The 25,127-nt window shown below is 39.7% G+C and overlaps 1 protein-coding gene across 1 annotated transcript in view; it reads right to left on the bottom strand.

Moving 5' to 3' along the window:
* The window catches only part of LOC121363541 (potassium voltage-gated channel subfamily KQT member 1-like), a 74,472-nt gene that overhangs the window by 20,637 nt on the left and 28,708 nt on the right, over positions 1–25,127 (bottom strand). Inside the window, exons 4-10 of the mRNA XM_041485942.1 lie at positions 22,275–22,353; positions 20,372–20,468; positions 14,448–14,588; positions 8,640–8,750; positions 8,257–8,352; positions 7,331–7,459; positions 5,234–5,396 (exon numbers count right to left, since the gene is read on the bottom strand). Coding sequence (XP_041341876.1) covers positions 5,234–5,396; positions 7,331–7,459; positions 8,257–8,352; positions 8,640–8,750; positions 14,448–14,588; positions 20,372–20,468; positions 22,275–22,353 — 816 coding nt within the window. The remainder of the gene's footprint in view (positions 1–5,233; positions 5,397–7,330; positions 7,460–8,256; positions 8,353–8,639; positions 8,751–14,447; positions 14,589–20,371; positions 20,469–22,274; positions 22,354–25,127) is intronic.

The raw sequence follows: 25,127 nt of genomic DNA, 5'->3' as shown, positions 1-25,127 counted from the left end.
GAGAAACCCACTAACTGACTTTGTCATCAAGAGTAGATTTCTATGACAGGGTCTTGGATTTGCTTCCTTCCTTCTCTTGCTCTGAGCCTCACACAGCAAGACTATGTATGCTTTGGACCCCAGAGTAAAAATTATTAGGGCTGCATCAGTACTGTGAAAGAGCTTTCCAAAAACTCTACAATTTATCAGGACAATTTATAATCTCACTTTAAGAAGCTGCTTCTGTGTCCTTATTAGTCAATATGTTGACTCAAGACAATTTATTTGCTTCTCCAATTTTCTACATTTTTGATGTTTTGACAGTTACCTGAAATACTCATTTTGCCAAGAAAACACCTGTGCTGGGGTATGCATAGATATTTTCACTTTTCAACTCACGATTATTCCCCCCCCCCCCCCCCCCCCCCCACTGCTGTGCTGATAGTGTCTAGGAAAAGCCTTAGGTAGCTGCAAACACCTTCCCCTACACAGCACTGCTGTGGTCTCTGGGAACATCTGGTACAAAGTCCCTGCTCAAGTCTGATGTGACCAGTGATCCAAACCCTGGTCTTAAACCAGGCACAACAGGGAGTTGAATAAATGCAGAACAAAAATAAATTTTTAAACCTCAAAAGCTGCCAGATTTAATCAGAAGTAAGAGGGGGTTTGGCAGAGTTAGTTGTTCTCTTCCTGCACCTCCCCTTGCCCCATCCCCACCCCCCGTCCTGTCATCAACTTTGGCCATGAGAGATAAACCACAGAATTCACTGGAAGTTCTCACTCAGGGCAGCCAGGGCTGAACCAGTAAAGACTGAAAACTTTCCTGTAGAGAGGTGTTTCCACAATGCTCACACATGGGCAAGTACCATCAGTACAAGTCCTGAACTGACAGAAAAAAAGAGACATTGAACAGCTCTGCACTGACCACAAATTCTCACTGCAAAGCCACCACAATTTGCTAAACCCACCTTCTTAAGAGCATGACATTTGTCAGAAGCCTGGTATCTGGATACTTTCTCATGCTGACTTGGTGCATGCCTTTATATTTATGAATTTCAGACTTACTGACAGTTATGCAGACTCTCAAAAGCTTTGGTGTTTGCTTTATTCTGTTAATTTTGGCCACGTGTTTTTTCTCACCTTTCTCTCAGCTTGTCAGCACTGGACTGTGAATCCACTTCACTTAAAATGTTTGCTTCTTTACATGTACTGCAGACTGTAATCCATCTACACCAGTAAGGGAAAGCAGCCCCTTTTCCCAATGGGAAATGCAACCAGTCTCTGGGAAAAACCAGCTCATTTCCAGACAGGTGAATGCTGGAATGTCAGCATCCAAACTGGCATTACAGACAGAAGAAATCAACGTTAACACTACTGCACATTTTAAATGAGAGGAACAACAAAGGTAAGGGGGTCAGAGAAAACTGAAGTATCCTCCCCCGTCTTGGTAAAAATTTGCTTTTGTGCAGTTTTGCTTTAAACTGTGCATACATCAGCACACAAGAAACTCCAAAAATCAAACAGAAAAGCACTGCGATAAACAGGGAATTTATTTTTAGCCCAGCAGAGATTTATCACTATGAGAGTCTCGTGACTTTGACAAATCTAACAATAATGAGTTGTGTATACAACCTACAACAGCTGACAGAGACTAATACATTCCATCTGCTGGAGCTGTCCCAGGAGGCTGACCTTCAAGGTCTAAAAACTTTCAAATTTCTATTATATTTTTTTCCTCCCTAATAAAAAGCACCATGAAACAGCCATTTGGTTCATTTTGTGAAGGATGCATTGTGGTCAACAGCTGATATTTAAAGAGAAAACTCAAAATGCACCTAGAAAATTCCAGTTACACCAAAATGCTGTTTCCCTTCTCTATGGATCAGTGTCTGTGACCTGCCATTCACTCTTGCTCTTCTAATTAACTACAATCTTCACACTTGAGTGCCTTTTTTAAACCTCACAGGAACATTAAAGATGTTAGAGGGCTTGCACATGTCTTGTCATCCTGAAAACAGACCCTGCTGCAGAGAAGTAGGTACCAGGATGGGCAAAAGTCCAGGTAAAGATTAATTTCAGGAATACAGAGGATACTTAAGGATATATTCCCAGGTAAGGATGAAATGACAGAGGGTTTTAAATCACTACAAGAAAATATTAAATTATGCACCCTGCTATGAAATAGCTCCTTAGCTGCAGCAACAGACACCCATGAAAAAAAAATATTGCACTGGAGGGTCACAAAGATGCTCCAAGGGCTGGAGCACCTCTGCTCTACAGGCAGGCTGAGAGAGATGGGAGTGCTCAGCCTGGAGAAGAGAAGGCTCTGGGGAGATCTCACTGCAGCCTTCCAGCACCTGAAGGGACTTTGTGAAAACACTGCAGAGGGACTTTTCACACGAGCAAACAGAGATAGGACAAGGAGAACGGATTGAAACTAAAAGAGGACTTAACTAAATTAGATATCAGGAAGAAATTCTTCCCTGTGAGGAGGGTGAGGCTGTGGCTGCCCCATCCCTGGAAGTGTTCAAGGCCAGGCTGGGCAGGGCTTGGAGCAAGCTGGGATAGTGGAAGGTGTCCCTGCCCATGGCCATGAGACTGAATGATCTTCAAGATTCCTTCCAACCCAAATAATTCCAGGATTCTTTGATCCTTAAGGTCCCTTCCAACCCATTCCATGCAATGCTATTCTATGACTCAGCATCACACTTATTTTATAGAACTTCCTAAATCTCTATGCTTGTTTTAGTTGTTTCTTATTAATTTCTTTCTAAATAGCTTCATTTCAAGAGGTTTGATTTCCAACAAGGAAACTATTATTGTGGAAGACTTTTGGCCTTTCCCTTTCTGTAAGGATGGACAAATTCTGAATGCTACAGATAATTTTTCATCAGCCCACACCCAAAGCCCCATACACAGTGCGGAGGTCAGCAGTAATTTTTCTTTTAGATTATCAAGTTTTTGTTTCAAAACTCTACCATTTTTGGTGAATAAAGGTCTTTCAGTATCCAATACATGGGGGGTTTTATTCCACATACACAGAACCCTCTCCAAAACCTTAATGTTGATCATCTCTGTTTTGTAAGGTTTCCCTTTTCTCCAACCTTCTCCATATAAATAAAGGAAAGCAATTTTGCCCAGCTTGGGAAGATCTGCCTCCTAAGCAAGGTTTGAGCAAGCCAAGAGTAAGACGGGTGGATGTGGATACATGAACAATTAGGAAGATTCTATTTCCAGGAGAAAAGGTGTGTTCACATAATGCCATTGCTGAATTAAGACAAATATCTCCTTTTACAAGGATACTTGAAATACATTTCTATCTATTTCTGCCCAGAACAAGGAATTTTATCAGTGGGACTGTTACTGTGTTGCCTGTTATTGACAGGCATGCATTTTAGGTCATCCTACAGCAAAGATCTGGTATAAAGCAGCAAAGATCTGGTATAAAGCAGCAAAGAGCTGGTTTAGAGCAGCAGCTCTGCTCCTCTAGGTCAGGCCTAGAAAAGTGATCGCATTCAACCTTGCAGTTTGCCATCATCTGCAAAACATCCAGCCCCCACTAGCAATTAATAAAATATTCCACTACAGCAACACTCAAATAGAAGCTGGCATGGCCCCTTTCATTACCTTTTTTGAATGATGATCCTCTCTGCCTTTTCTACTTTCAGCTTTTTTGAGAGGGAAAAAAAAACCCCATTTACAGGCTTAAAGCCTAGTACTTCCACTCCCCAGGAATAGAAGCCTATTAATTCTGGCAAGGAGAACTTCACTGAGAGAAATCAGGCTTAAACTTTTGAGAGGTGTCAAGAATGTTCAGTCAATTGAGAAATTGAGTTGGCCAGCTGCATTCCTGGAAGCTTTGCAACAGAAGGAATGAATCAGAAAAATCAAATTGAGTGTGATTTAACCCTGACACTGGCTAAGGCAAAACATGAAAGAAAATGAAAAATAGATAAAATTTAATTAGTAAGGGAATAATATGCATGGCTGTCTCAAAATAAGAATAAATCCAACCAGCTATAATGAAAGTACAAGAAGAAAACATTTTCAGAAAAAGTGGGGAAAATTCTTTCATTTTCCTGTCAGGCAGAAACAGATACAGGCTTGGCTCATCACTGTCTTTCCTATGACACAGAGCCTTGTTCAGATAAGCTGTGGCCATTGAGAGAACACAGCTTTAGTGAACCAACATACACTGGCAGAGTCCTGAGTGCAGCCAGCAGTCCCCAGCACCTCCGTGGCCTCCAGGAGCTCAACACTTTGCTGCTTCTATCCATCACATCACAACACCAAAAACACACTCAGCAAAATCTGCTGCCACACGGTCAGCAAAGGAAGCTGCTCCAACACAGTAAACATGCTGAGAATGAACACAATATTCTGTTATGAGATGGGGAGTTAAAGCAGAAACTTTGGTTATAAATATCATACACTTCATGCCCTCTCCCAGAACCCTAAAAGCACTGGAAATGCCTCTGGGTATGGAACAGAACTCAGATTATGAGTTCAAGATGTAGCAGATCTAGAACAGAGTCCCAACCCCATCAACAAAGAAAATAAATGCAAAAGGGGAAAAGTCAGCTTTCCAGAAAACTTTCTTTCATAGTAAACAATACCATTTTATATTTCACATTATAACATTCATATTTCCATTGCAAATTTAATTTTAAAGAAAGGATTTTACAAACAATGCAAGCATGTTAACTCAGCAGTGAAATTCAGACAGTTTCCATGTTGAAATACAACCATTGCTTATATAAACACAGTATTTTAAATGAAGCAAGAGAAAAACCCCACTTATCAAAACCTCTTAGCTGATGTGGGCATAAAAATAGTTGTTTTTTTCTTATCACAATTTGTTTGCACTATATTTAAGAGGGGGCTGTAAAAAAGTAGAATTTTTTTCCTGGTTTCTCTTTCCTTCTTTCAGAAGGAGGTAAAGTTAAAAGGTGGGATAGACCTGAGGAAGCTTTTCATCCACCTCTGAAATAACTCAAAAAAGAAGAATTAACATTATCTCCAAATTGACAGTGAGCAAGGAAAGCTCTTTTGATATTCACACCACACGATTTAAAGACTGTCTTTCATTCATGTCCCCCTACTTTTGTTATGCAACCATCCTTGGTTGAAGGCATTTTGATTTACTGATTAACTTACAATTGTTTGTTCATAGAACCTTTCCCTTTATCTTATCATATCAACTCTTTGTAAGTTTGTCTCTTAAAAAATGATAAACTGAGCATAAGTAAGTTACCTTTGGGTTCATCAATGTAGAAGGACACATCTTTTTTGTCCTCTTGCTCATCAATGTGATCATAAGTGATCTGGGGAACTGACAAGGAATTTTCTCCTGGGTTTATTACAGGTGCAGAGCCATTCCCACAGCCCAGCTTCCCTTTTCTCCTGTATCTTCTGGCCTGTGAGAGTAGGAATGGAATGATCTCAGAAGATGCTGTCAAACACACACAAGTGCACATGTGAGCTTCACTGTACAGTGAATTCACTTGATGTCTTATGGGTTTTTTTTTTAAAGGATGAAACTGAAATTCAATGAAAGGGCTGCAACCTTTGTTTATGGTTTTGAAGTGTCTGATTCTGAATTATGAACTAAAACTTGGTAAGAATTTGATTCAGGCAACTAGAACATTCTGAAAAATCAGGCCGTTAGTAAAATTTCTAAAATTGGAACCAAAACTTAAGGCATAGAAAATTCTAATAATGACTTCAGCATGTATCACCATGTCAGGAATATTTTTCTAAAGCCTAAATTCAGCATAACCAGAGACTTTGAACTATGAACTAGGCCCTGTGCAGCATATTCAACTGAAGAAAACTTCACCTTTGCCAAAAAGGCTAAATTGGGCACATCAGGAGAAGAGAAATCCTTCCTCCTGCCTCCAAACCGTTTTCCTGATTTTAGAAGCCTAAAGACAGCCTAATAAACAAACTATAATTGGTACTTTAAAATGAAAGTTTGGATCAGCAGAAAGAGCTGCAGGGCCAAGATACTCACTCACATATGGGAGGGACAAGGCTACTTGATCTAAAGTTAAACCAACTCTTTATTATGGTCTACATTCAGACTTTGGGAACTCCTTCTTCTGCTCAGCTCTGCAGCAGTTAAACAAATGCACATTCAAAACAAAATGGGAGGAAAATAGTAGAAATAGGTATTTGTTGTGGACAGTGGATGCACTGACATGCATCAAAAAATACTTCTAAAAGCAAAGATTACAGTCTCTTATAGCAGTAAAAGAAAATGGGAGTCCTCTGGAGAACAAAATGCTACAATGAATACAAAATTATCAGTATGGATTTGAGACCTTAAAATAGGAAGTCACAGACAAAGAAAGAACAAGAGAAGAGGGATCCTTTGGTAAGAGGTGAAAGAACCACAACCATATTCTTAAATGAGAGCTCAGAGGGCACAGGGAGGTTCAGACAAATAATATATTAGAGAAAACACTAGAGAAAACAGAGGAAAAGATGTTTTCCCCATCTTTCCAACCATGGATTGCTTGCTGTTCAGCAGCACACACAGGAGTCTTACTTCTGCTTTACCCCTTTCCTCCTGTTTTTCCTGCCTCCAGCTGTCACAGAGCAAGGTCACACTAACCCCAAAACACAGACATGCACACAGATCAGGCTGCTTCAGCTTCCCCCGTGTGCCAGGGGGGATTGTACAACCCTTCTCCCCTGGGAAACAGGCTCCAGTGGGATGCCACTGCCTAAAGTCAAGCCTTGACCATCCTTTGGGAAAGGCTGGGTCCCTGAGCTGGACCTGCTGCAGACTCTGCCCTTCTGGCAAGCTTGGCAATGACACCACAGAACTGGGTGTGGGCAATTCCATCTTTGCAAACACTGTTCCCCTTTCCTGCACCCACAGCCCAAGAACTTGCCCTAATTTCTAAAGAAATAAAAGCAGCATGGAGTACTTCAGAGCAGAGTAACTGCTGTCAGCCACGTGTTAAGCCTCAACATAAATTTTTAAACTGGCTTGCTCCTTCTTCTGGTATGAACTACCTTGAAAAATGAAGGCAGAATGGGAAAGTGGCACCATTGCCTTGTGCTGTGAGAAAGTAGGAGACTCCAAAGGAGATAAAACAATGGAGAGCTGGTACCTGCCTGACAAACAAGGCAAATTCAATTAGAAGATAGTCTTTCCTCAAGAATATTTTAAGGAAAACAAAACTAATTGGGCTGTGGCAGGGGGAAAATAAACGTGTGGCAGGGGGAAAATGAACGTATTTCAGGTGTCCAAACTGCTCAAGCCCTTCACGAGGTTTTTGGCAAGTTAATTATAATTGAAAATGAGAAGCAAGCAGAGAGCCAACCCCGCCAGTGCTGTTACCTGTTTTCTCAGACCGGGACTAGATGGCGCTGGAGACTTTTTGGGATTTTGCACAGGAGCTGTCACATAGATATTCCAGGTGGCTGTGGAGGTGCAGGATTTCTCTGCTGCATAGCAGCGCCACAGGGTCTGTAAAGAAACCCAAAGAACCTCAGTGCAGGAGCAGTCACTGGACTCCCGCACGGCAAATTTTGCAGCAATTTGCAGAAAAAATTTTCAGCAAGTGACAACAAAGCCCTTAGTCCAGGTAAACACCTGATAAAGCACAACCACGGTGGATGCAGTTTGCACCAGGACACGCACACGAATCACACAGAGATATTCAGTGTGCTCCCCCCACGAGCTGGGATCAAACTCTACCCACAGCAAAAAAAAAAAACCCAAATAAATCAAACTCAACCCCCACAAAAGTGAATCCCCCACTGAATGCTGTGTTTTCTTTTTTCTGCACTGTACCACAATGAATATTTGTGCACTGAGCTATCTAATTTTTTATATCATCATATGGGATGTTATACTGGGAGATTTTTCTAAAATCAGGTGTGTTTTTTCATGTATTTGCACATTCACCACTTCAGGATTTGGCAGATGCACACGACCGAAAACAACATGAAAAGGACGTTCTGAATTAAATAGTATAATAAAGATTTTGATTATGTTTTTAGTATTTCACTACATATACTCACTGCATCCAGTTAGTCTCATTATGCCTGTGAATATCAGGTATAGTGCAGCTCCCAGAAAGGGAGAGGCAATTATCTTAATCTCTCTACTTACTGACACGGATCAAAATGACAGTGGCTAAGCACAAGTTACAGATCTATAATAAATTTAGGAATGGTGATTCTCATACTTGAACTTCCAGGCATTACTATTCTCTCCAATAAACTCTGAGGTGTTTTAGTATTTTACTGTTGTGGCCTTACCTGAATTAGGGAAGCTGCAGCTGGGATTTGTCTATTGAAATGCTTCTGACGTTGCTTCTGCTGTACTTTCAGAGCAAAACCAGACCCCAGAATACCCTAACAAAAAAACAAAACTACTAATCAGACATGTATACAGCTTCATATATCTAAATAAAATACTTTGTACCTGGAATAAACAGACATTTAACAAAAGACTTTATAAAATGCATTTTCAAATGTCTGAGTTCTATTTATTCCAAATCTGAAATTGAGCAGATCAACAGCAGAATTGTGTAACTTCAACAAACAGCACGTGTTTATTGCTGTGATCCACAGGTTACAGGAGCCAGAGACATTCACAGAGGTGGACACACCTTTAATAAAGAGATTCAAGTTCCACTTACAGCTGGCAGGGCAAAGAAGGAGATGGCAAACACTGAGAAGCAGGAAGCTATTGTCTTCCCAATCCATGTCTGAGGAACTTTGTCTCCATAGCCGATTGTTGTGACTGTTACCTACACCAGGAAGAAACATCTGTTTTAGTGCTTTTTTCCTCAAAAAATCATGAGGAGAAAAAAAAAAGAATGGAAGGGGAAAGTAATTAGTGAAGTATCAGGAGACAGGTGTGAACCGTGTATGTGGATTTGGGGATAAGGTGAAAAAGGACAGAACTAACCCATCCCAACTGAATCCTCACGGCAAGAGGAGGAGCACACAACCGTTCCAGGATGTGTTATCTCCCAAAGTCAGCCTGCCAGTAGAGCTAGACCTGAACACACCTGAGGCCTGTGCTCAGCTTTCTTCCTCCCCCACAAACACAGGACCTGGCTGTGGTATTCACATTCTCGGAACAGAGAGAGACATAATTCTCTCTCCCAGAATTTTTCCTGGGGAAGGCAGTGAGAAGCTCAGAGAAGAAAACAATTCTCATCTCCACTTGCTGCTCCTGTTGTTTGGCACATGTGGAATGTGTTCTGGAGATTGTTTACAGAGAATGATTTGTTAATTGGACACCGGTGATGGTTGTTTGGGTTGATTGCCCATTTAAGTCAAAGCTGTGTCATAACCGCCTAGAGACAGTCACAGGTTTTTCTTTAATAGCTCTTTAATATAGTATAGTATTAGTGTAATATAATATAGCTTAATAAAGCATTTGTTCAGCCTTCTGAAATCATGGAGTCAGAGCACATTATTCCCTGGCTGGGGACTCTTTGCAACAATACCTGGCCACTCAAAATTGTGTTTACGCCATAAGGTGCTTAAAATTGGATCTGATATTGCTTATCAGGGTCAGGGAGAAGGGGCCCATAGTCCAGGGAGACAACAGAGCCAGCAGGGCAGCACCTCTCCCGTCAGGAGCCAGGACCTTTCAAGCAAAACAGACACAGAAAGCACAGCCAGGTGCACCCCAGAGTCTGGATTACAATGCAGCAGCACAAGGAGGCAGGTCTGACAGCAAGCCACCAGTCAGAATTAGCATCAAGTGGCCAGCCCACAGGGAAGAGACAGCAGCAGGGCATCATCCCGTGGGTGAAAATCAGGATTGAGGGAGCCTAAACCTAGACACAGCTGCAACTGAGCTACAGACAATATCTCCTGTGCTGAAATATTGCTGAAATGTTGTGCATGGAGCACCACCAGTGGGGTCTCGCTGGTCAGTGCCCTCAGGTCTGGGATCTGTAGGGACTTGGCTCTACACAGACTTTCTGCAGAGGTGGCAGGCCAGCCCTGAAAAGCCCTAGAGGCAGGAGGACCTGAGTGGGACAGAGGTTTGGGGCTGTTCCTGAAGAGTCCCAGAAGGATGAAAGAGAATTCATCATGAGCCAGAGGTCAGGAAGGACCTGGTGCAAGAGGAAAAGAGGGTCCAGGTGGTGGCTGGTCCATCAGAAAGGTTTGTGATGTAACAAGGAGCCCCTGCTGCCAATGGAAGGGGATAATCAGCTGATCCCAAAGCAGGAATCCACAGCAAGCCACAGGAATCACACCTGACAGGGGCCTCAGCACCATGGTCACAGCAGGACAGGATTCACAGACCACACTCTAAAACAGAGACCCTGGGCCATGGGGGTGTTGGGTATTCAGCATCCTCAGAGCTCTGATGCTGCCATAAAATGGTGTGAGAAACATGGCTTGGATCCCTGAGAAGTGAAAAGCTTCTGGTGAGGAACAGAAGAGCTCTGTCAGCAATACTAACCACTGGGGAGAGCTGTAAATAGAAAAAATGTACTTTTATTTGGACGTACCAGCCCCAAACCTAGACCCCCTCCCTTCACTTTGCCTTGAATGGTAGCAGAAACACAGCCAAAACAGACTTAAAAGAATATGTAAATTTACACTGACTATAAAGAGGCTGCCTTTTATGGAAAAATTTGCTGACAAACGCTTAGATGTTATGCAAAAATAGTCTTCTCAGAAGAAACTATCAAGCAATAAAGGCATGGGAAGAATATGTTTCCTCCTACTCTCAGAGCTGGAAGAAAGATTTGCAGGGAAAAAAATCAGCAACTACTACCAAACTTAGTTTTTCCAAGTTCCAAAAAATAGTTATATTTGTGTTTATTCATCATGAATTTTCCACTTGATGAAGACCACTTTGTAGTAGCTATATCCTTGGATGAATATTGTTCTTTTGAACTGCAAACTGCTCTCAGCAGGAGCTCTGCCTTGCCAGGTGTTTGTCCAGATTTAATGTGGCTGGTCAAGTGACTCAGGTGCTGTGTGCTACCAGCAGGACAATGAATTTGCCAGTCCCCAGAGGTAAATAAGACCCCCCCAAAATTCAGCTTTGAAATGCAGCATGTGTTTCTGGGTAGCAGAGGAAGTTAAAGATGTTTCTTTAACAGCACTTCAGCTCCTCAGTGTACCCAGATGACCCTTCAAAGCCAGTAGTTTTTCCCTTTCTTTTGCCCTCTTTTGTCTTACAAAAGGCTTCTTGGGTTTTTGGGGGTGGTTTAGTTTTTCTGCAGTGATTTTGATTGTTTTTTTTCACTAAGTTCTCCAGCACCCAGGACTTAAAACCAAACTGCAGTAATGCTGAGTTGCCTTAATTCTACTATGGAAGACAGCATGAAAGCTGTAACCACAGGAAAGATGAATTTTCCACCTGCACAGCAGGCAGTTGGCTGGCAGACTCCTGCAGGTGCCTGAACATGTCTCAGGAAGTCTTCCCCTGGCTACCTTAAGAGGGTTCCTTGTTGGTAATTTAATTAGCACACTGAATACATGGAAAAGGATTATAAATAATGGAATTCTCTGGCTGTCTTAATCACAGCAGAATCTTTTTTCTACTCATACAAAGTTATCAGTATTTCTGAGAAGAGAAAGTTGGAGACCTGGGCTCTGGAAAATGAAATCTCTTGTAACAGGGATTTATGATGGCACATTCCAGATGTGTACACAGGCTCTGAACACACACATGTGTATGTGTCAAAAAGGGAAGAACTCTGATTTAGTAGAAGTCAACAGGGCTGCTCAGATGTTTAAAGACAGGCAGGTGTCCTCAGGTGCGAGGAGTCAGAACTGCACACCACAAAAAACCACACTAAATATAAAGGGATTCCAACTGCTACCTCTGGCATGGAAATTTACTGCTGGAAATTCTAAGCAGTTGATCCCAAGTACCTGTGCCAGTTAACACCAATTCACTGGAGCAAGGATTTAACTCCAGTCAGTGGTACAGAGTAGCTGGGTTTGCAGCAAGGCAAATAAGCATTACCAGCAGCAAGAGGCAAGCAGGGGGAGCCAGCAGAAGAGAAGACTCCTATGTGCTCTTCTTTCTCAAGGAAAAAATACCCAAAAGGACCAGGGCAACTGCTGTGATACAGGTTGCAATTCTGGCAGACTGACCATGCTGTTGGAAGTGCTTTTACACGTGCCCCACATGCTACAACTTCTGAGAATGGCTTCATGTGAAACACAAGCCTTTGATATGTCTTTGCAGTTTAATCTGTTTGTCTGCCAAATCTAGGAGAAAAAAAAACCTTGCCTTTAACTGAAGCAGGTGAATGTAGTTAGCAATTAATTCCAACTCTCATTCATTCTTTATTTTCTCTTTTCCTTGTATTTAAACCTTTCAGGTCATTTGTATCAAGTTCAGCAAGCTTGCACTTTCTCCTCAAAGCAAAATGTTCCCCATAATATTCTCTGTGGTTTTTGTCAGACACATAAGACTTTCAAATACTTGGTACCAAGATTTTTTTTTCCAATGGCTCAGTTTTGAAAAGCAAAAGCAAAAATCAAATTTCACTCCCTAGTAACTCCACATCTGTGTTTCTATGTTCCAGGAGATTTGAAAAGAAAAAGAAACTGATTCACTCTGTCCTTTGTTCCTGTTCCCAGGCCTAGATGCCTGAAAAGCTTAAACAACAATTTGAACAGTGTTCCTCACACAGCCAGAGAAAGAGGAGCTGATTTTATCTTTCTGCTACACAAAGCAAGTCAAGTTTTGGAAAATAACAAAACCCACTGAACACTTCACCTCTCCCATCCACACACTTTGAAACACAGATCCCAAGTCATCTGTCTCAACAAGGTGCTGGGCATTTTAAGCTTCTCTGATGGTCTTCATAGCTCCTTTTAAATTCCCAAAGTCCAAAACACTGTTGCAGAAACACACTCTGACTTTTTTAACCTTAACTTTTTTACTCTTTGCTCATATCTGTGCAATAGCTCATAGTGATTAGAAGCATTTCTAACTCATACCTAAATATTCAATGCAACTAATGAAGCAACTCTGAAAAACTAGACCTAAAAAAAAAAAAAAAAAACCAAGGAAAGGTAGGAAGAGTGACACAGGGTCCACATGGAATTTTTATCACATGCAGCAGTTACTTTAGCATGAACATACATGGATAGAACTGGATGCTAAAAGTGATCCACTGGTGTTTGAGGTGAACTTCTCAAATAATGGAAGAATAAGTGAGAATAAGAGTTCTGCTTTGCTCTCATAAAGCTGGCATGGGGTATCTTTCAATTATACCCTGATTGTTTTTCTTTCTAAAAGCAGCACAATCTCTACTTCTGAGACACTCATTATTTTCCTCCACTAGCTACAGGTTGCTTCACTGCTATAACCATGAGGTTTCGTATTCTTAAAATTTTATCCCATGTCCACTGAGGACTTCAACAAGTGATAGCTCTATGGCTTGATTTATGGTTTCATTGCTTCCCAGCACATTAGATCATCAGGTTCATCTGGCCATTGAGTGGATTTTTCTTTTTTCCCTTGATTCTTCTGGGTTTGTACTATTTAGCACAGTCATAGGTGATACTCTGCAGATTAAATGAATACTTGATAACCCAGTGACAGGAATTTAATGTTTAAAATATTTTTATAGTGAACCACTTACAGAGTGGGGACTCGGGCTCTGCATAGTATAGTCTATAATTTTGTGTACTTCATTGAAGTAGAGACTTATACAGCATCTAAGTTTGCTGTCATCTTATTGCAAATCTTCCATACAGTCTCAGTAATTTCTTATGGGCAACTCCTCACAACCCACTCCAACTCTCTTCTCAACCAGCTAACCGACTCTTTTACAGCACTCATCCTTACTTGACACAGCTGTGGCCTATTAAGGGCAGGCCTGTTCCTAATCTTTGGTAATTAGTACAGCTGCAACTCCTCAGGGGTGAGATTGCCTTTGCACTATCTCTGTTCTCTTACATTCTATCTCCCCACATAAGTTAAAGATAAAAAACCAAAAAACAGCAACCTATAACCTGCATCAAGGTCCGAATTATTACTTTTACACAAAAAGGAAAAAAAAAAATAGGGTCGTTAACCCAACTTTCACATATAGAATAAGTTTTTAAGTTTTGCACCTTTTGCAAATAACTAAGTAGAGCTTAAAGGAAGTGATATAGGTTTTGAAGGGGATTTTTACTTTTTTGAGATGTGTTTACTTTTTGAGATGATTTTCACTTTTCATATCTGTAAGCATTTGGTGTCCTCTGCTAAGAACTAGCAAAACCAGCTCTCACAATAAAATTCAATACCCTAATAATTTAATTGTATTTCTTATAGTTGTGCTTAATTGTATTTAATTGTATTTCTTATATTATTGCTTGTATCCCTCTGAGGAAGTTGTCAAGCTTCCCTACAGGAATACATTCTGTAAAGAAAGAAATGCCAGGGTTTTCTGAAAAGATCACAACTTGACCAGAAAACCTTGGACCCTGTTTGCACACACGTTTTGTTGGTGAGCACTTACCACACCCCACCAAAGGGCATCAGCATAGCTGGAGAAACCTGTCTTTCCATCCTCATCAACTGCATCCTTCTCAGCAAGATAAACAAAGTAGGATGAAAAAATTAATCCCAAGAATCCAATGTACAGTGTGGTTATGAGTTCCTATTAAAAGAGAAAACAAACAAGTGTATGAGGTTTTCATCCCATATATATATATATATATATATATATATATATATATATACACACACACATCATTGTAAAACATTGCAAATAACTGTGGGGTTTTTGCATCACAGTAGAAAAATTAATATGTTGTATTTCAGGGATGAAATCTGCCTCCAGTAAAACAGCTAAAACATTAACTTGGGTTTTATTCATAGCAGGCTAAATAGTTCAAAAAGCCATCATTATGGGCTTGATCCTTGGGGCAGCTAAATGTACAGTGGGACATCTCTCCTAATTATGGAATGGGAATCATTCCACTTAACTGTCTACTCAAAATACTAACTGTCTAAACATTTAAAAAGTAGCAAAGCAGCTTTAGAAATGTCCTTTCTGAAGAGCACACTGAGAAACAGCAGCCATGTCTCATGATGTTTAGACTGCTTAAGACTGGATAGTGATGCTCAACAGTTTAATGTTAAAATAAATAAATAAAATCTGAAGATAAAGTATGCTAGGTAGATGTCATGTTTTCAGTCCTGAAGTACAAGGCTAGGGCAGACTTCTATGAGGACATGTTACAGTCCTTGTGAATATACCATTTTCTCTAAAGATTTTTGGGCAGGAGAGTTGTGTCAGACCTGCTGTGACTTAGATACAGGATTCTCACAGTCTTCAGGGGAAAAAAAGAAAGTGCTTGTGCACTTAAACAAGCCAAAATGTGTGGTGTCACAGATGCAAAACCACATAAAGATTTTAAAAGCAGTGCTAAATGAGATATCCACCTGCCCCTCAGGGAAATCCAATACCTAGTTATAAGGGAAAACAGCTCTTTCTAACTACTTAAAGCTTACATGCATCATTCCTTTATTTTCTTTGCACAAATTTGGCCATCTTTATCAGGAAACAATGTTGTGCTACATCTTCACTGGCATCTTAAGTTCTTGAAAGTCATTCCTCTCTCCTTGGGTCCCAGCCAATAAGGGAATTAAAATACTGCCATATTATACATTTAAAATTAAAACCTGCCTAGGAAGGATTGCCCCTACTTTTAAAGTATGTCAGGTTTTCACAGGTGTTCTGTAATATTCTACCCATGTTTCTTAAACAGCTAGTAAGGGTAGGTTCAATTTTATCATCAAACTTCCCTCAGATTTCTTTTTTCTTTCTTTCTTTTCATTTCCCTGTAAGAGGTTTCTGGGCAAAGGTAGCCCTTATATCAAGTACCAACAATCAGCAGCAGGAAGTATACATATTCTTCCTTTTCCTACAGCACTAATTACAATCTGGGTTCAGGAAACCTTTAAGTAGTCTTGGCACAAAGAAAAATGGGTGTTTTTCCCCTAATCATTTAATGATGACCTAAATAATGAATTTTGATAGTATGTTGTCTTGCTCATGGCCAGATCTTTTAATTTAAGCCCTAACTTTTTGCAGGCTTGTTTGCTAAACAAGGCAGCCAAAAAAGGAAATAAACCCCGGGGTTTCAGTAGTTTCTCTGCTGGTCACCTTTATTTTCTCACCTTTATCTCTTGATAATGGAGCACTGTGTACTTGTAGATATGACTTGCTTTGAAAAGCTCCTTCTGTTAACATACACAATTGACTGTAGATGATAATTGGAATAATTCTGGTTTAAGTGCTGGCTTTTTGGGAAGCAGGCAAGAAAATAGCAGAGTATTATGAAATCCTTTCAAAGTGGCTGAAATATCAACAGAACTATTGAGTTTATTTCACCACTGGCACCTCTCAGCTCCAGTACTATTCATCTGAAGACAGAATTCTTTTTAAATAAAGGCCAATTGAAAATGCAACTGCCTTGGACTTACTCTAAATGTCACAATCCATGTTCTAGGTGTATAGAGAGACTCTTTAATTATTAAGAACGATGGCAGCAATGTCATACATACTTCAGGGAGAGTAGAAGCTTTTTAAGTAACACATGCTTCATGAGACATGATCACAAAACAAAGGGTATTCTGCAGGCATCAGGCCTTAAAACTACATATTTATGTGGGTTTTATTAGATAAGAGTTTCAGAATAAAGAGTGCTGCCTAAAACAAATGGCTCTTTGCAGCAGGGACTTTCAGATTCACACACACAGGAAACAGTAAGAACAAGAAACGCACAAAGGTAAATTTGAATACTGAGAGAGTTGAGTGTCACCATGACATATTTTATGAAAATCCTTTCAATAGGATTTTCTCCTGAGAAGCTGAGGAGCCTCAGGAAAGAAATGTAAACAATAATTATCTGCCGCTGTGGAATGTAACAGGTGCATCTTCCATTAGTTTATGTAGATTGTTTTCACTTGATGACCAATCACAGCCACCTGTGTCGAGGCTGTGAGCAGTCACAAGATTTTGTTATTCATTACATTCTTTTTCTTTCTAGCCTTCTGATGGATCTTTTTCTCTCTGTTCTTTTTTGTATCGTTTTAGTATATCATTTTAATATAATATAATATCATAATTTAATAAATAAGCCTTCTGAAACATAGACTCAAGATTCTTATCTCTTCCCTCATCCTCAAACACAACCATAGTTGAGTCAGCACATTTTTTAAGCTCAGCTGTACCTCCATTTTCAGTTAAAATAAGGACCACACAATATGAAGTTCAACACTTGGAAAAAATACGAGAATCCCTCCTGTCCTGAGAGCAGTGGAAGACCTCACAAAGCAAGGTGAGGAAGGAGTAAAACCAACCTAGAGGCTCACAAGCTGGAGCTTGAGAGGCAAACTTGGCTTCTCAGCAAGCTGCAGGATTTCTCCATGGCTTTCCACCACCACATGTGATATTGACTCACGTTTTGTTGCCTTTGGCAAGAAATGCTGTATATAAGCTCAACCTGCTGAAAATAGAAGAGCATCCTAGCCAAAGCGGGCCTGAGTGAGCTAATTGAGCTATATGTAAAATTCCAAAACACATGGAAATCCTTGGTGACAACTTTACTAAGCTCTTCAGGGCCCAGGGAAGTGCTCGCTACTTTCATAGGACACCAAGATTTGAATTAATTTTCTCACATTGCTTAAGAGTTCAGGGGCCCATGTTTTCTGAAAGAGTATCAAACGAAAAAAAACCAAAAATAGATGAGGATTTTGTACTCTGCCTGTGAAGAAAAAGCAGCTGAGGTGTTTTTGTTTTGGTTTTGTTTTTTATATTTTTAAACAAAAATTTCTTTCAGAGGCTGGACAGGAATAAAGGTTCCATTTTTCCTTCCATTTGGTACCGTGTTAGGGTTTCAGCTACACTTGTCCAATGTCAATACAGAACTGCGTGCTTGGTATTTTTTTTTCTTAATGTGTTAGTGGGTGATCTGCTTGGATAAGTACTACAGATCTGTGGAATTTTATTTATCACCATAATCACTTCTTTGGATAAGCAGAACTTCAGGTGCGTTTACTCATAAATTTGTTTTCCGAGATGTTTTTTTTCTCTTTTAAACCATTGAACTTTCTTATGCTTGTGACACATAAGATTTAAGTGTTATATTTTGAAGAGAGTATTTCTTGGTTCTTGATTAAAACTGAACACCCACAGGAAAAAATGTTCTCAAACATTTTTTTGGATATCAAGTTATTTGGATATCAGCTCTGCCCTAGCAAGATACCCAGGCAATGCAAGAATAATAAATGAAGACCACACAGACTTGGAGCATTAAAAGTCATCCTGTTGTGCAGTATAAAAGCAGGCTTTATCCCACAGCACTTTGGTGTGCATCACTTCTGCACAGCCATCGTGACATAAAAGTTCCTACTGTACTGGGGAAAAAAAAATAAAAGGAAGAAAATTAACTTTTAGTATTAAATTACTGGCTTGGATTAAGTGCAGCACATTCTCTGTCCCAGAAAAACAGTTTTCCAAATAGAAAATTTAAAAATGTCTGCATGGAAATTTGTAACAGTTTGTTAGTATGTGGAGAACAAATCTACACTTGTAAGAACAAATTAACCACCCTAACAAGTGGGATGTGGACATTAACAGCAGAGTATTAGCCCTCCGCAGAGTGGCATGAGATGCAAGACTTCAAGGCTAATGATATCATTTCCCATTATATTAATAAAGCTAATCATAAAGAGATTCCATGAAGACTCAAAAAGAAGCCTTCAATTAGAAATATTTTTAAATCTGCAGAAAAACTTTTAAACTCTTCCTGCTTAATGAGCTGTCATACAGAAAAATTGTTTCAAAGCTTTAGAGACACAGCTTTGAAACAATTTTTCTGAAGAAAGCTCATTAAGTAACTTTTCTTACACAACTTCATAACATAGTTTTTTGGTTTTTTTTAATTTACAAAACTTTGTATTCAAGGTGAACACAACAGAAATATTTAAATAATTGACTTCTTCTAGCAAGGCTTTCCCACTAGTGTTTGGTTTCCCCCAGGAAAACCAAGCTAGGAACACATCTTCTGCAGAGATAGTGGAGAGTACTTGCAATATGAAAGGCAGCCCACAAAACTGGATTTAAGAAATTACATTGAGGGATAATATCAAAGAGTACAACAGTTAATTAATAAACCCAAACACTGGTGTTTATACCCTGTTAGCCACTGCCCTGAATAGCAAAAATACCTTCCCATTTTAAAAGGAGGAAGAAACACACTATGGACTTTCAAAGTATTTTGTTCTCTTGCAACTAGCTGTCCTGGGTTGCAAGATATGTGTGTATTCTATTTGCTGTCTTTTAGAGGTGGGGCAGTTATCTTCTGTTAATCGGGCAGTTTTCCACAAACCAATCCTCCCTCTGGGAAATATCTTCTGTTAATGGGCCACTGAGTCTCACTGCATGACTGATAAAATTCCATCATCCCACCATGAGATGCTCTGCCCAAGGGAGGAGCCAAGCATTCCTACCTGGATATAGTCTAACACTCGGAACATGAGAACAGCCTTTTTCCCACTGGATTCCAAGAGGAGCAGCTTTCTTTTCTACTGGACTCCCAGAGGAAGACCAGGCCCATCTACACCACCACAGGACCTTCAGAGGAAAACTCCACCCTTCTACAGGATCACTGTTCCAACAGAACCACAGCTGGCACTGCAGGAGGGCTGGAGCCACCATTTAATGGGACTGCTGCCAACACCCTGACCCGCAGGGTGTCAGGTTTATTCTGACTCTGTCAGTGTTTGGTTTTTTCTGTTTGTACTATTGCATTTGTATTTTAATTTTCCTAGTAAAGAACTGTTATTCCTATTCCCATATCTTTGCCTAAGAGCCCCTTAACTTCAAAATTACAATAATTTGGAGGGAGGGGGTTCACACTTTCCATTTCAAGAAAGGCTCCTGCCTTCCTTAGCAGACACCTGTCTTTTTAAATCAAGACCAGACCATTATTTGAAGCCCACAGAGAGAATTCACAGAAGCCAACGAAGTGCAGGGGATGTTTAAAGGCTGGGTACCTGTTGAGTTTGCAGGGGTCCCCAGGATGAGGTGAGAGATGAGTGAATTTGACTCCATGTTCTCAGAAGGCTGATTCGTTATTTCATGATATTATATTATATTAAAAGAATGTTATATTAAAACTATACTAAAGATAGAGAAAGGATACATTAGAAGGTTTAACAAGAACGATAAAGAAAACTCATGACTGACTCCTCAGAGTCCAACACAGCTGGATGGTGACTGGTCATTAAGAAAAAACAATTCACATGCTGGATAAACAATCTCTATATTGTATTCCAAAGCAACAAAACACACTCTGAGGCTTCTCAGCTTCTCAGGAGAAAAATCCTGAGTAAAGAAGATTTTTCAGAAAATATCATAGCAACAGGTACCTGTCGATGGATGAAAACCACTGAGCCCAGGAGCCTCCAGGTGCCTGCCTGGCGGTCAACGTGAAGCATCCGAAGGATCTGGAGAAAGCGAATCCCCCTGTGAGGAAAGTGAAGCATTAAAATAAATGCAATAAACACATAAAAATGCTTGAGGACAATACTGCCTTATCCACCCACAACTGATTATGTCCACTAACACACTGCTATGTTCAAGAACTGTGATAGCACTGCCCCTGCCTGGGGCGGCATCTCAGGCTTGAGGCATCTCTCTGTTTAGATCAAATTTCATTATAGTAAAATTTATTCAGAAATATTGACTAGGAAAACAGTTATTTAATGGGAAAACAAAAAAAAAATCAGGGGAAACCTGTATAATTTCTATTATTCCAAACTTTAAATGCCTCTTTTCCAAGGAAAACCAATGCTTCAAGCTTTGCTAACATAAATGTGAGCAAACCTTTTTTCTCTATTTGCCAAAAGCAGAATATTAATCAAACATGGCATTACTGAAATCCTTATTGTGTGAGTTACTGAAATATGTCTGATGTCACTGGAAATAGATAGAGTCCTATGTGTTTTAGGAGACTAACTAAATCAACTGTAAGCTCCAAATATTTTCAACTAAATAAAAGTATTTATTAATCTGGTTCTTCAGCATAATTTTATTCCATGGAAATATTTCATTTAGTTGCTCTTTTGACAATGAATTTTTTTTTTGCCTACAGTTTGTCTTATCCCTGAAACTAACCAGTGAATAGCAGGAAAGGATGAACACTGAATTTACCTACCTGAAAATTTTTCACTAGAAGTATTTTTGACCCTTTTTAGCAGTCTTCAAGATATTTTTGTGGATACAGGTTTTGATTTTAATTCAGACTTGCCTGATCCTTCTGGCTTTTCAGTGGAGCAATGATAACACTGCAGGGATGTGGGTTAAGGTTCAGAGAGCATTCTGAGATGCAGGACAGTGACTCTGGACTTAGCACTGGGAAAGGCTTCACTGAGCCCAAAACCCACTGAGCTCACATAAAAACACACAGGGCCTTTTCACTGAAGTCCTTCCTATGCTTATAGTTAAATTTAAAAACTCCAACCCTTGGAATTTCCACATGGACCTTCCTCTTTTCCTATAGGAACTTATATTCCTGCTGCCTGGGTGGAGTCTTTACCATCAGGTGAGGATGAATGTTCTACTCTAAGAATTACCTTAAAACCACTCTGTACCTGTAGCTCTCCCCAGTGTTTGCCTACACACCTGGACAGTTTAGACAGTACTGGACAGTCCCACTTCCCAGTGATTCCACTGCACTGGGAAGCAGAGGCTTGTGACAAAACATGCAGCACATCTTGGATGTTAAGTTAGGAGTAGGAAGTACATTTACTGCTTATCATTCTTCTGTTTACTCACTTCACCTCCCAAAACAAGCCTGCAGTACTCGATACAAGCTGAACAAACACTGTGTACATCAAATGTTTCTGCTTCATGTACAGTGTGAGTTACTTGTGCCAAACAAATCCACCAAAGCATAATTACTCTTTAAACAAAGTAATTACTCATACTCAAAAAGCACTGAGTTAAGCACTGTCTGGATTACTTCTTAAATAAACCCATGCTCTGTAATTCTCTCTTGTCTCAGAGAGACAGTTGTTTGATGTTTTAAATAGGACACAATGTTTCGTTTTTTCCACTTGGCTTTAGCATTCCTACCATTTTTCATTTGCCTTGCTCCTGCACTCGTTTCCCAACCAGCCACCAAGCACAAGAGCGCCCAGTTCCCCAGTGCCCAGTGCTTCACTAGAGCAACTTTCCCTGTACTAGGAAAATCAGACATGCAGTTAAATTGGGAATTAGGCAATCAGACACACACCTAATAACCTCTGTGGTAGTGACAGGAGAACCTACCTTATTGCAGAGGTGGCAAACACCTGCCCATTAGATCCTATGCTCAGAACAATAATTGAGGCTACTACCACAATCAGATCTGTTAAAAAACAAACAAACAATCAAAAGAGGAAAGAATGTATTAATTTGGTTTTTTGGTTGTTTTTTGTTGGTTTTTTTGGTTTTTTGGGGGTTTTTTTTGGGTATTTTTTGTTTTTTTGTTTTTTTGTTTTTTTGTTTTTTTTTTTTAATCTCAGCACTGAAAAAACACAACAAATACAGACTAAGGAAAGCACTTCAAAAAATAAATTGTTAGCTGAAATTTGGTGGGCATGTTAAATCTACGTAATAGTTTCACATCAAAACCTCAGTGGTTGCAGTTTCTTCCAGGATGAATTCAGTAAGAGACCTTTCAAGGAACCTGATGGATTAGGCTACTTGCCACAAAAAATGCAAAGGCATTTGTGCACCCTAGAAATGAACCCATATTTTGGCTTAAGGCTTCTGATCCAAGAGGAAATGCAAGGGTTTGCATCATGCAATAATGAAATCTATGAAGTATCATGCATACATACACACATAACACTTGGTGTGAAAGCTGTATCAAAGCTGTGAAGCCAAGCTTTCAGACCTAATGGAACTGTCAGAAGAAAGGCTGACTAAAACAAATCAGAATTGTTAGTTTAGTTTGTGATGCTGTCTTTATTTGTATGAAAAAATAATTGTTTCCAGAGTTCTTTCAGAGCTTTTTTTTTTGTTTGTTTCCACAACTCTGCAGTTTACACAGTTCCAGCTTTATACAATGCAAATGATCGACTGAATTTGCAGTGACAGCATCCCTTGTTTTCCCCCATCCCAGTTCAGTGAGCATGTCCATTTCTTTTAATTATTTAACCTTGCTGTAACGTTATTCTGAGAAGATCTTTTTTTTTTTCATTTCCTTACAGGCATTTCTGTGGTAAACCTCTTTAGAGCATCTAAATGCTTCCCTTTTAAATTCTAACCAAAAAATAAAGGATAGTATTATAAATGGGTAGCAAATGGAGGCAGAACGAAGAAAAACTTTGGTAAACTTTCCTTTGCCAGTTTGAAACAGGCAGTACTTTATTCTTCAGAGCACTTAACTTTATACAGCACTTCAGAACACCAGCCCTGCTGATTTCACTTGCAGCTGTGAGGGCTCAGAATCTCTGCAACCCAACTTCAAAGTCTTCCTTTGGACATCCAGAAAATGAGACCCACTTGAGAAAACTGATTTAACCAACTTTCCATGGGATGCCTGGGCAAGAGGCAGGGTGGAATCCAACCTGAGCAGCAACAACAATTTCCTTCAACAAGGTTGACTTGTTTTTCCCTCTCCTTTTAAACGTTCTCCTGCCTCATTTACAACCATGTAGTTGCTGCAACAAATACTGCAGAAATTCTATAACCAACAGCATCCTTCACTCTCTGAGTTTAATTTCCAGTATCAGTCTGATTTTTGCTGTAAAAGCTGGATTCCTCTTCAAGGGAAAGCACACAGTCAGTTTAAGTACTGTACTACACTCATTATGCATGAATGAAAATGAAAATGAAAATGAAAATGAAAATGAAAATGAAAATGAATAAAGGGAGGGATGAACCTAGAGAAAGAGTTTCTGTTTGGGATTAATCTTAGTTTTTCAATGACGGACTGCAAATTTTTTTATGCTGTTCCTTTATTATGTATGTGTGTGAATGTGTATTTATAAACATAGGAATTTAGGGTGGGTTTTCTTCCCATCACATCATAACACAGATCTTTGCCCTCTAGCAAATGATGCATCATGTCTTTACTAAATTGTCAGACATACACATATCCATCTGAAGACAGGCACTAAAGGTGGAGAAGACTGATGCTTTGAAAATGAGCTCAACCAAGCACAGAGAGTAAAAGATTTTTTTCATTTGCACTTTCTTCTTTTCTGAGTGCTCTTCATGGTAGAGATATTTCTTTTTCTTTCTTTTTCTCCAAACCTGTTCTTCTATTTCTGCTTCTACTCTGTTCCTAGTTTTCATCCCAGTTTCCAGTGCTTAGATTTCCCTTAATCCCAATTTACTGGTCCAAAGAGCCTTATTTTACAGCCTAGATCTTCATCATATCCTTCCATTTCTCTGACACCCTTCACTACCACATATTTCCAGCCCCTGCTGTTTTCCCTTCAAGCTCCTGGTTGCTTGTCAGTCTCTTTAAACATTCCTCTCCCAGACCTTTGCATCAGAATCCACCTCCCATCTTTTTACTGAGCCTGTGTGTCCCAGAACATTCCTTCTGCCTCAGCCTGGGATTTTCCATGTTGAACTTGCTAAGAACTAATCCAAATTTTAGAGGGAACAAAATCCCATAGAAGAAATCTCCATGCTGTCAAAGAAATTTTAGTGGATTTTTTTTCTAAATTTAAAATAAAGTCTTTCATATTAATGAAGAAATAAAATGAATGCATTATGTTTTACTTTCTGTTCTAATCCTTTGATTTATTTTTCCAGTGTTTGTATTTTACTCATGTTGATTTGAAAATAATAGGATGAGTCAGTAGAATTCAATCATTCCCAGCAAAGGTATTTCCCAAGTTTACCTTGTTCTGCCAGTGCAGACATGGTTCCATCTGCATCTGATGTGGAAAAGCAAATCTTGATTTCCACTGCATTATATCCTTAGGGATATTTCAAAGGCTAAATGAAGTACTGACACTGTGAGTGCACAACCAGCTGTAGCCACTCAGATTTTCTTAACAAAACCCACGATGTCTTCCCCAGGGGACACAATACAAATATTGTATTTTATAAGTGGTAGTGTGGTAGTACCAAAATACGAGCAGAGAGAACACAGTTCAGTGAGACTATCACTTTCTCTAA

The sequence above is a fragment of the Pyrgilauda ruficollis genome, unplaced genomic scaffold (genome assembly GCF_017590135.1).
Source record: "Pyrgilauda ruficollis isolate IOZ18807 unplaced genomic scaffold, ASM1759013v1 scaffold73, whole genome shotgun sequence".
Taxonomy (NCBI): Eukaryota; Metazoa; Chordata; class Aves; order Passeriformes; family Passeridae; genus Pyrgilauda; species Pyrgilauda ruficollis.
This window is presented reverse-complemented; position numbering and strand designations above follow the sequence as displayed.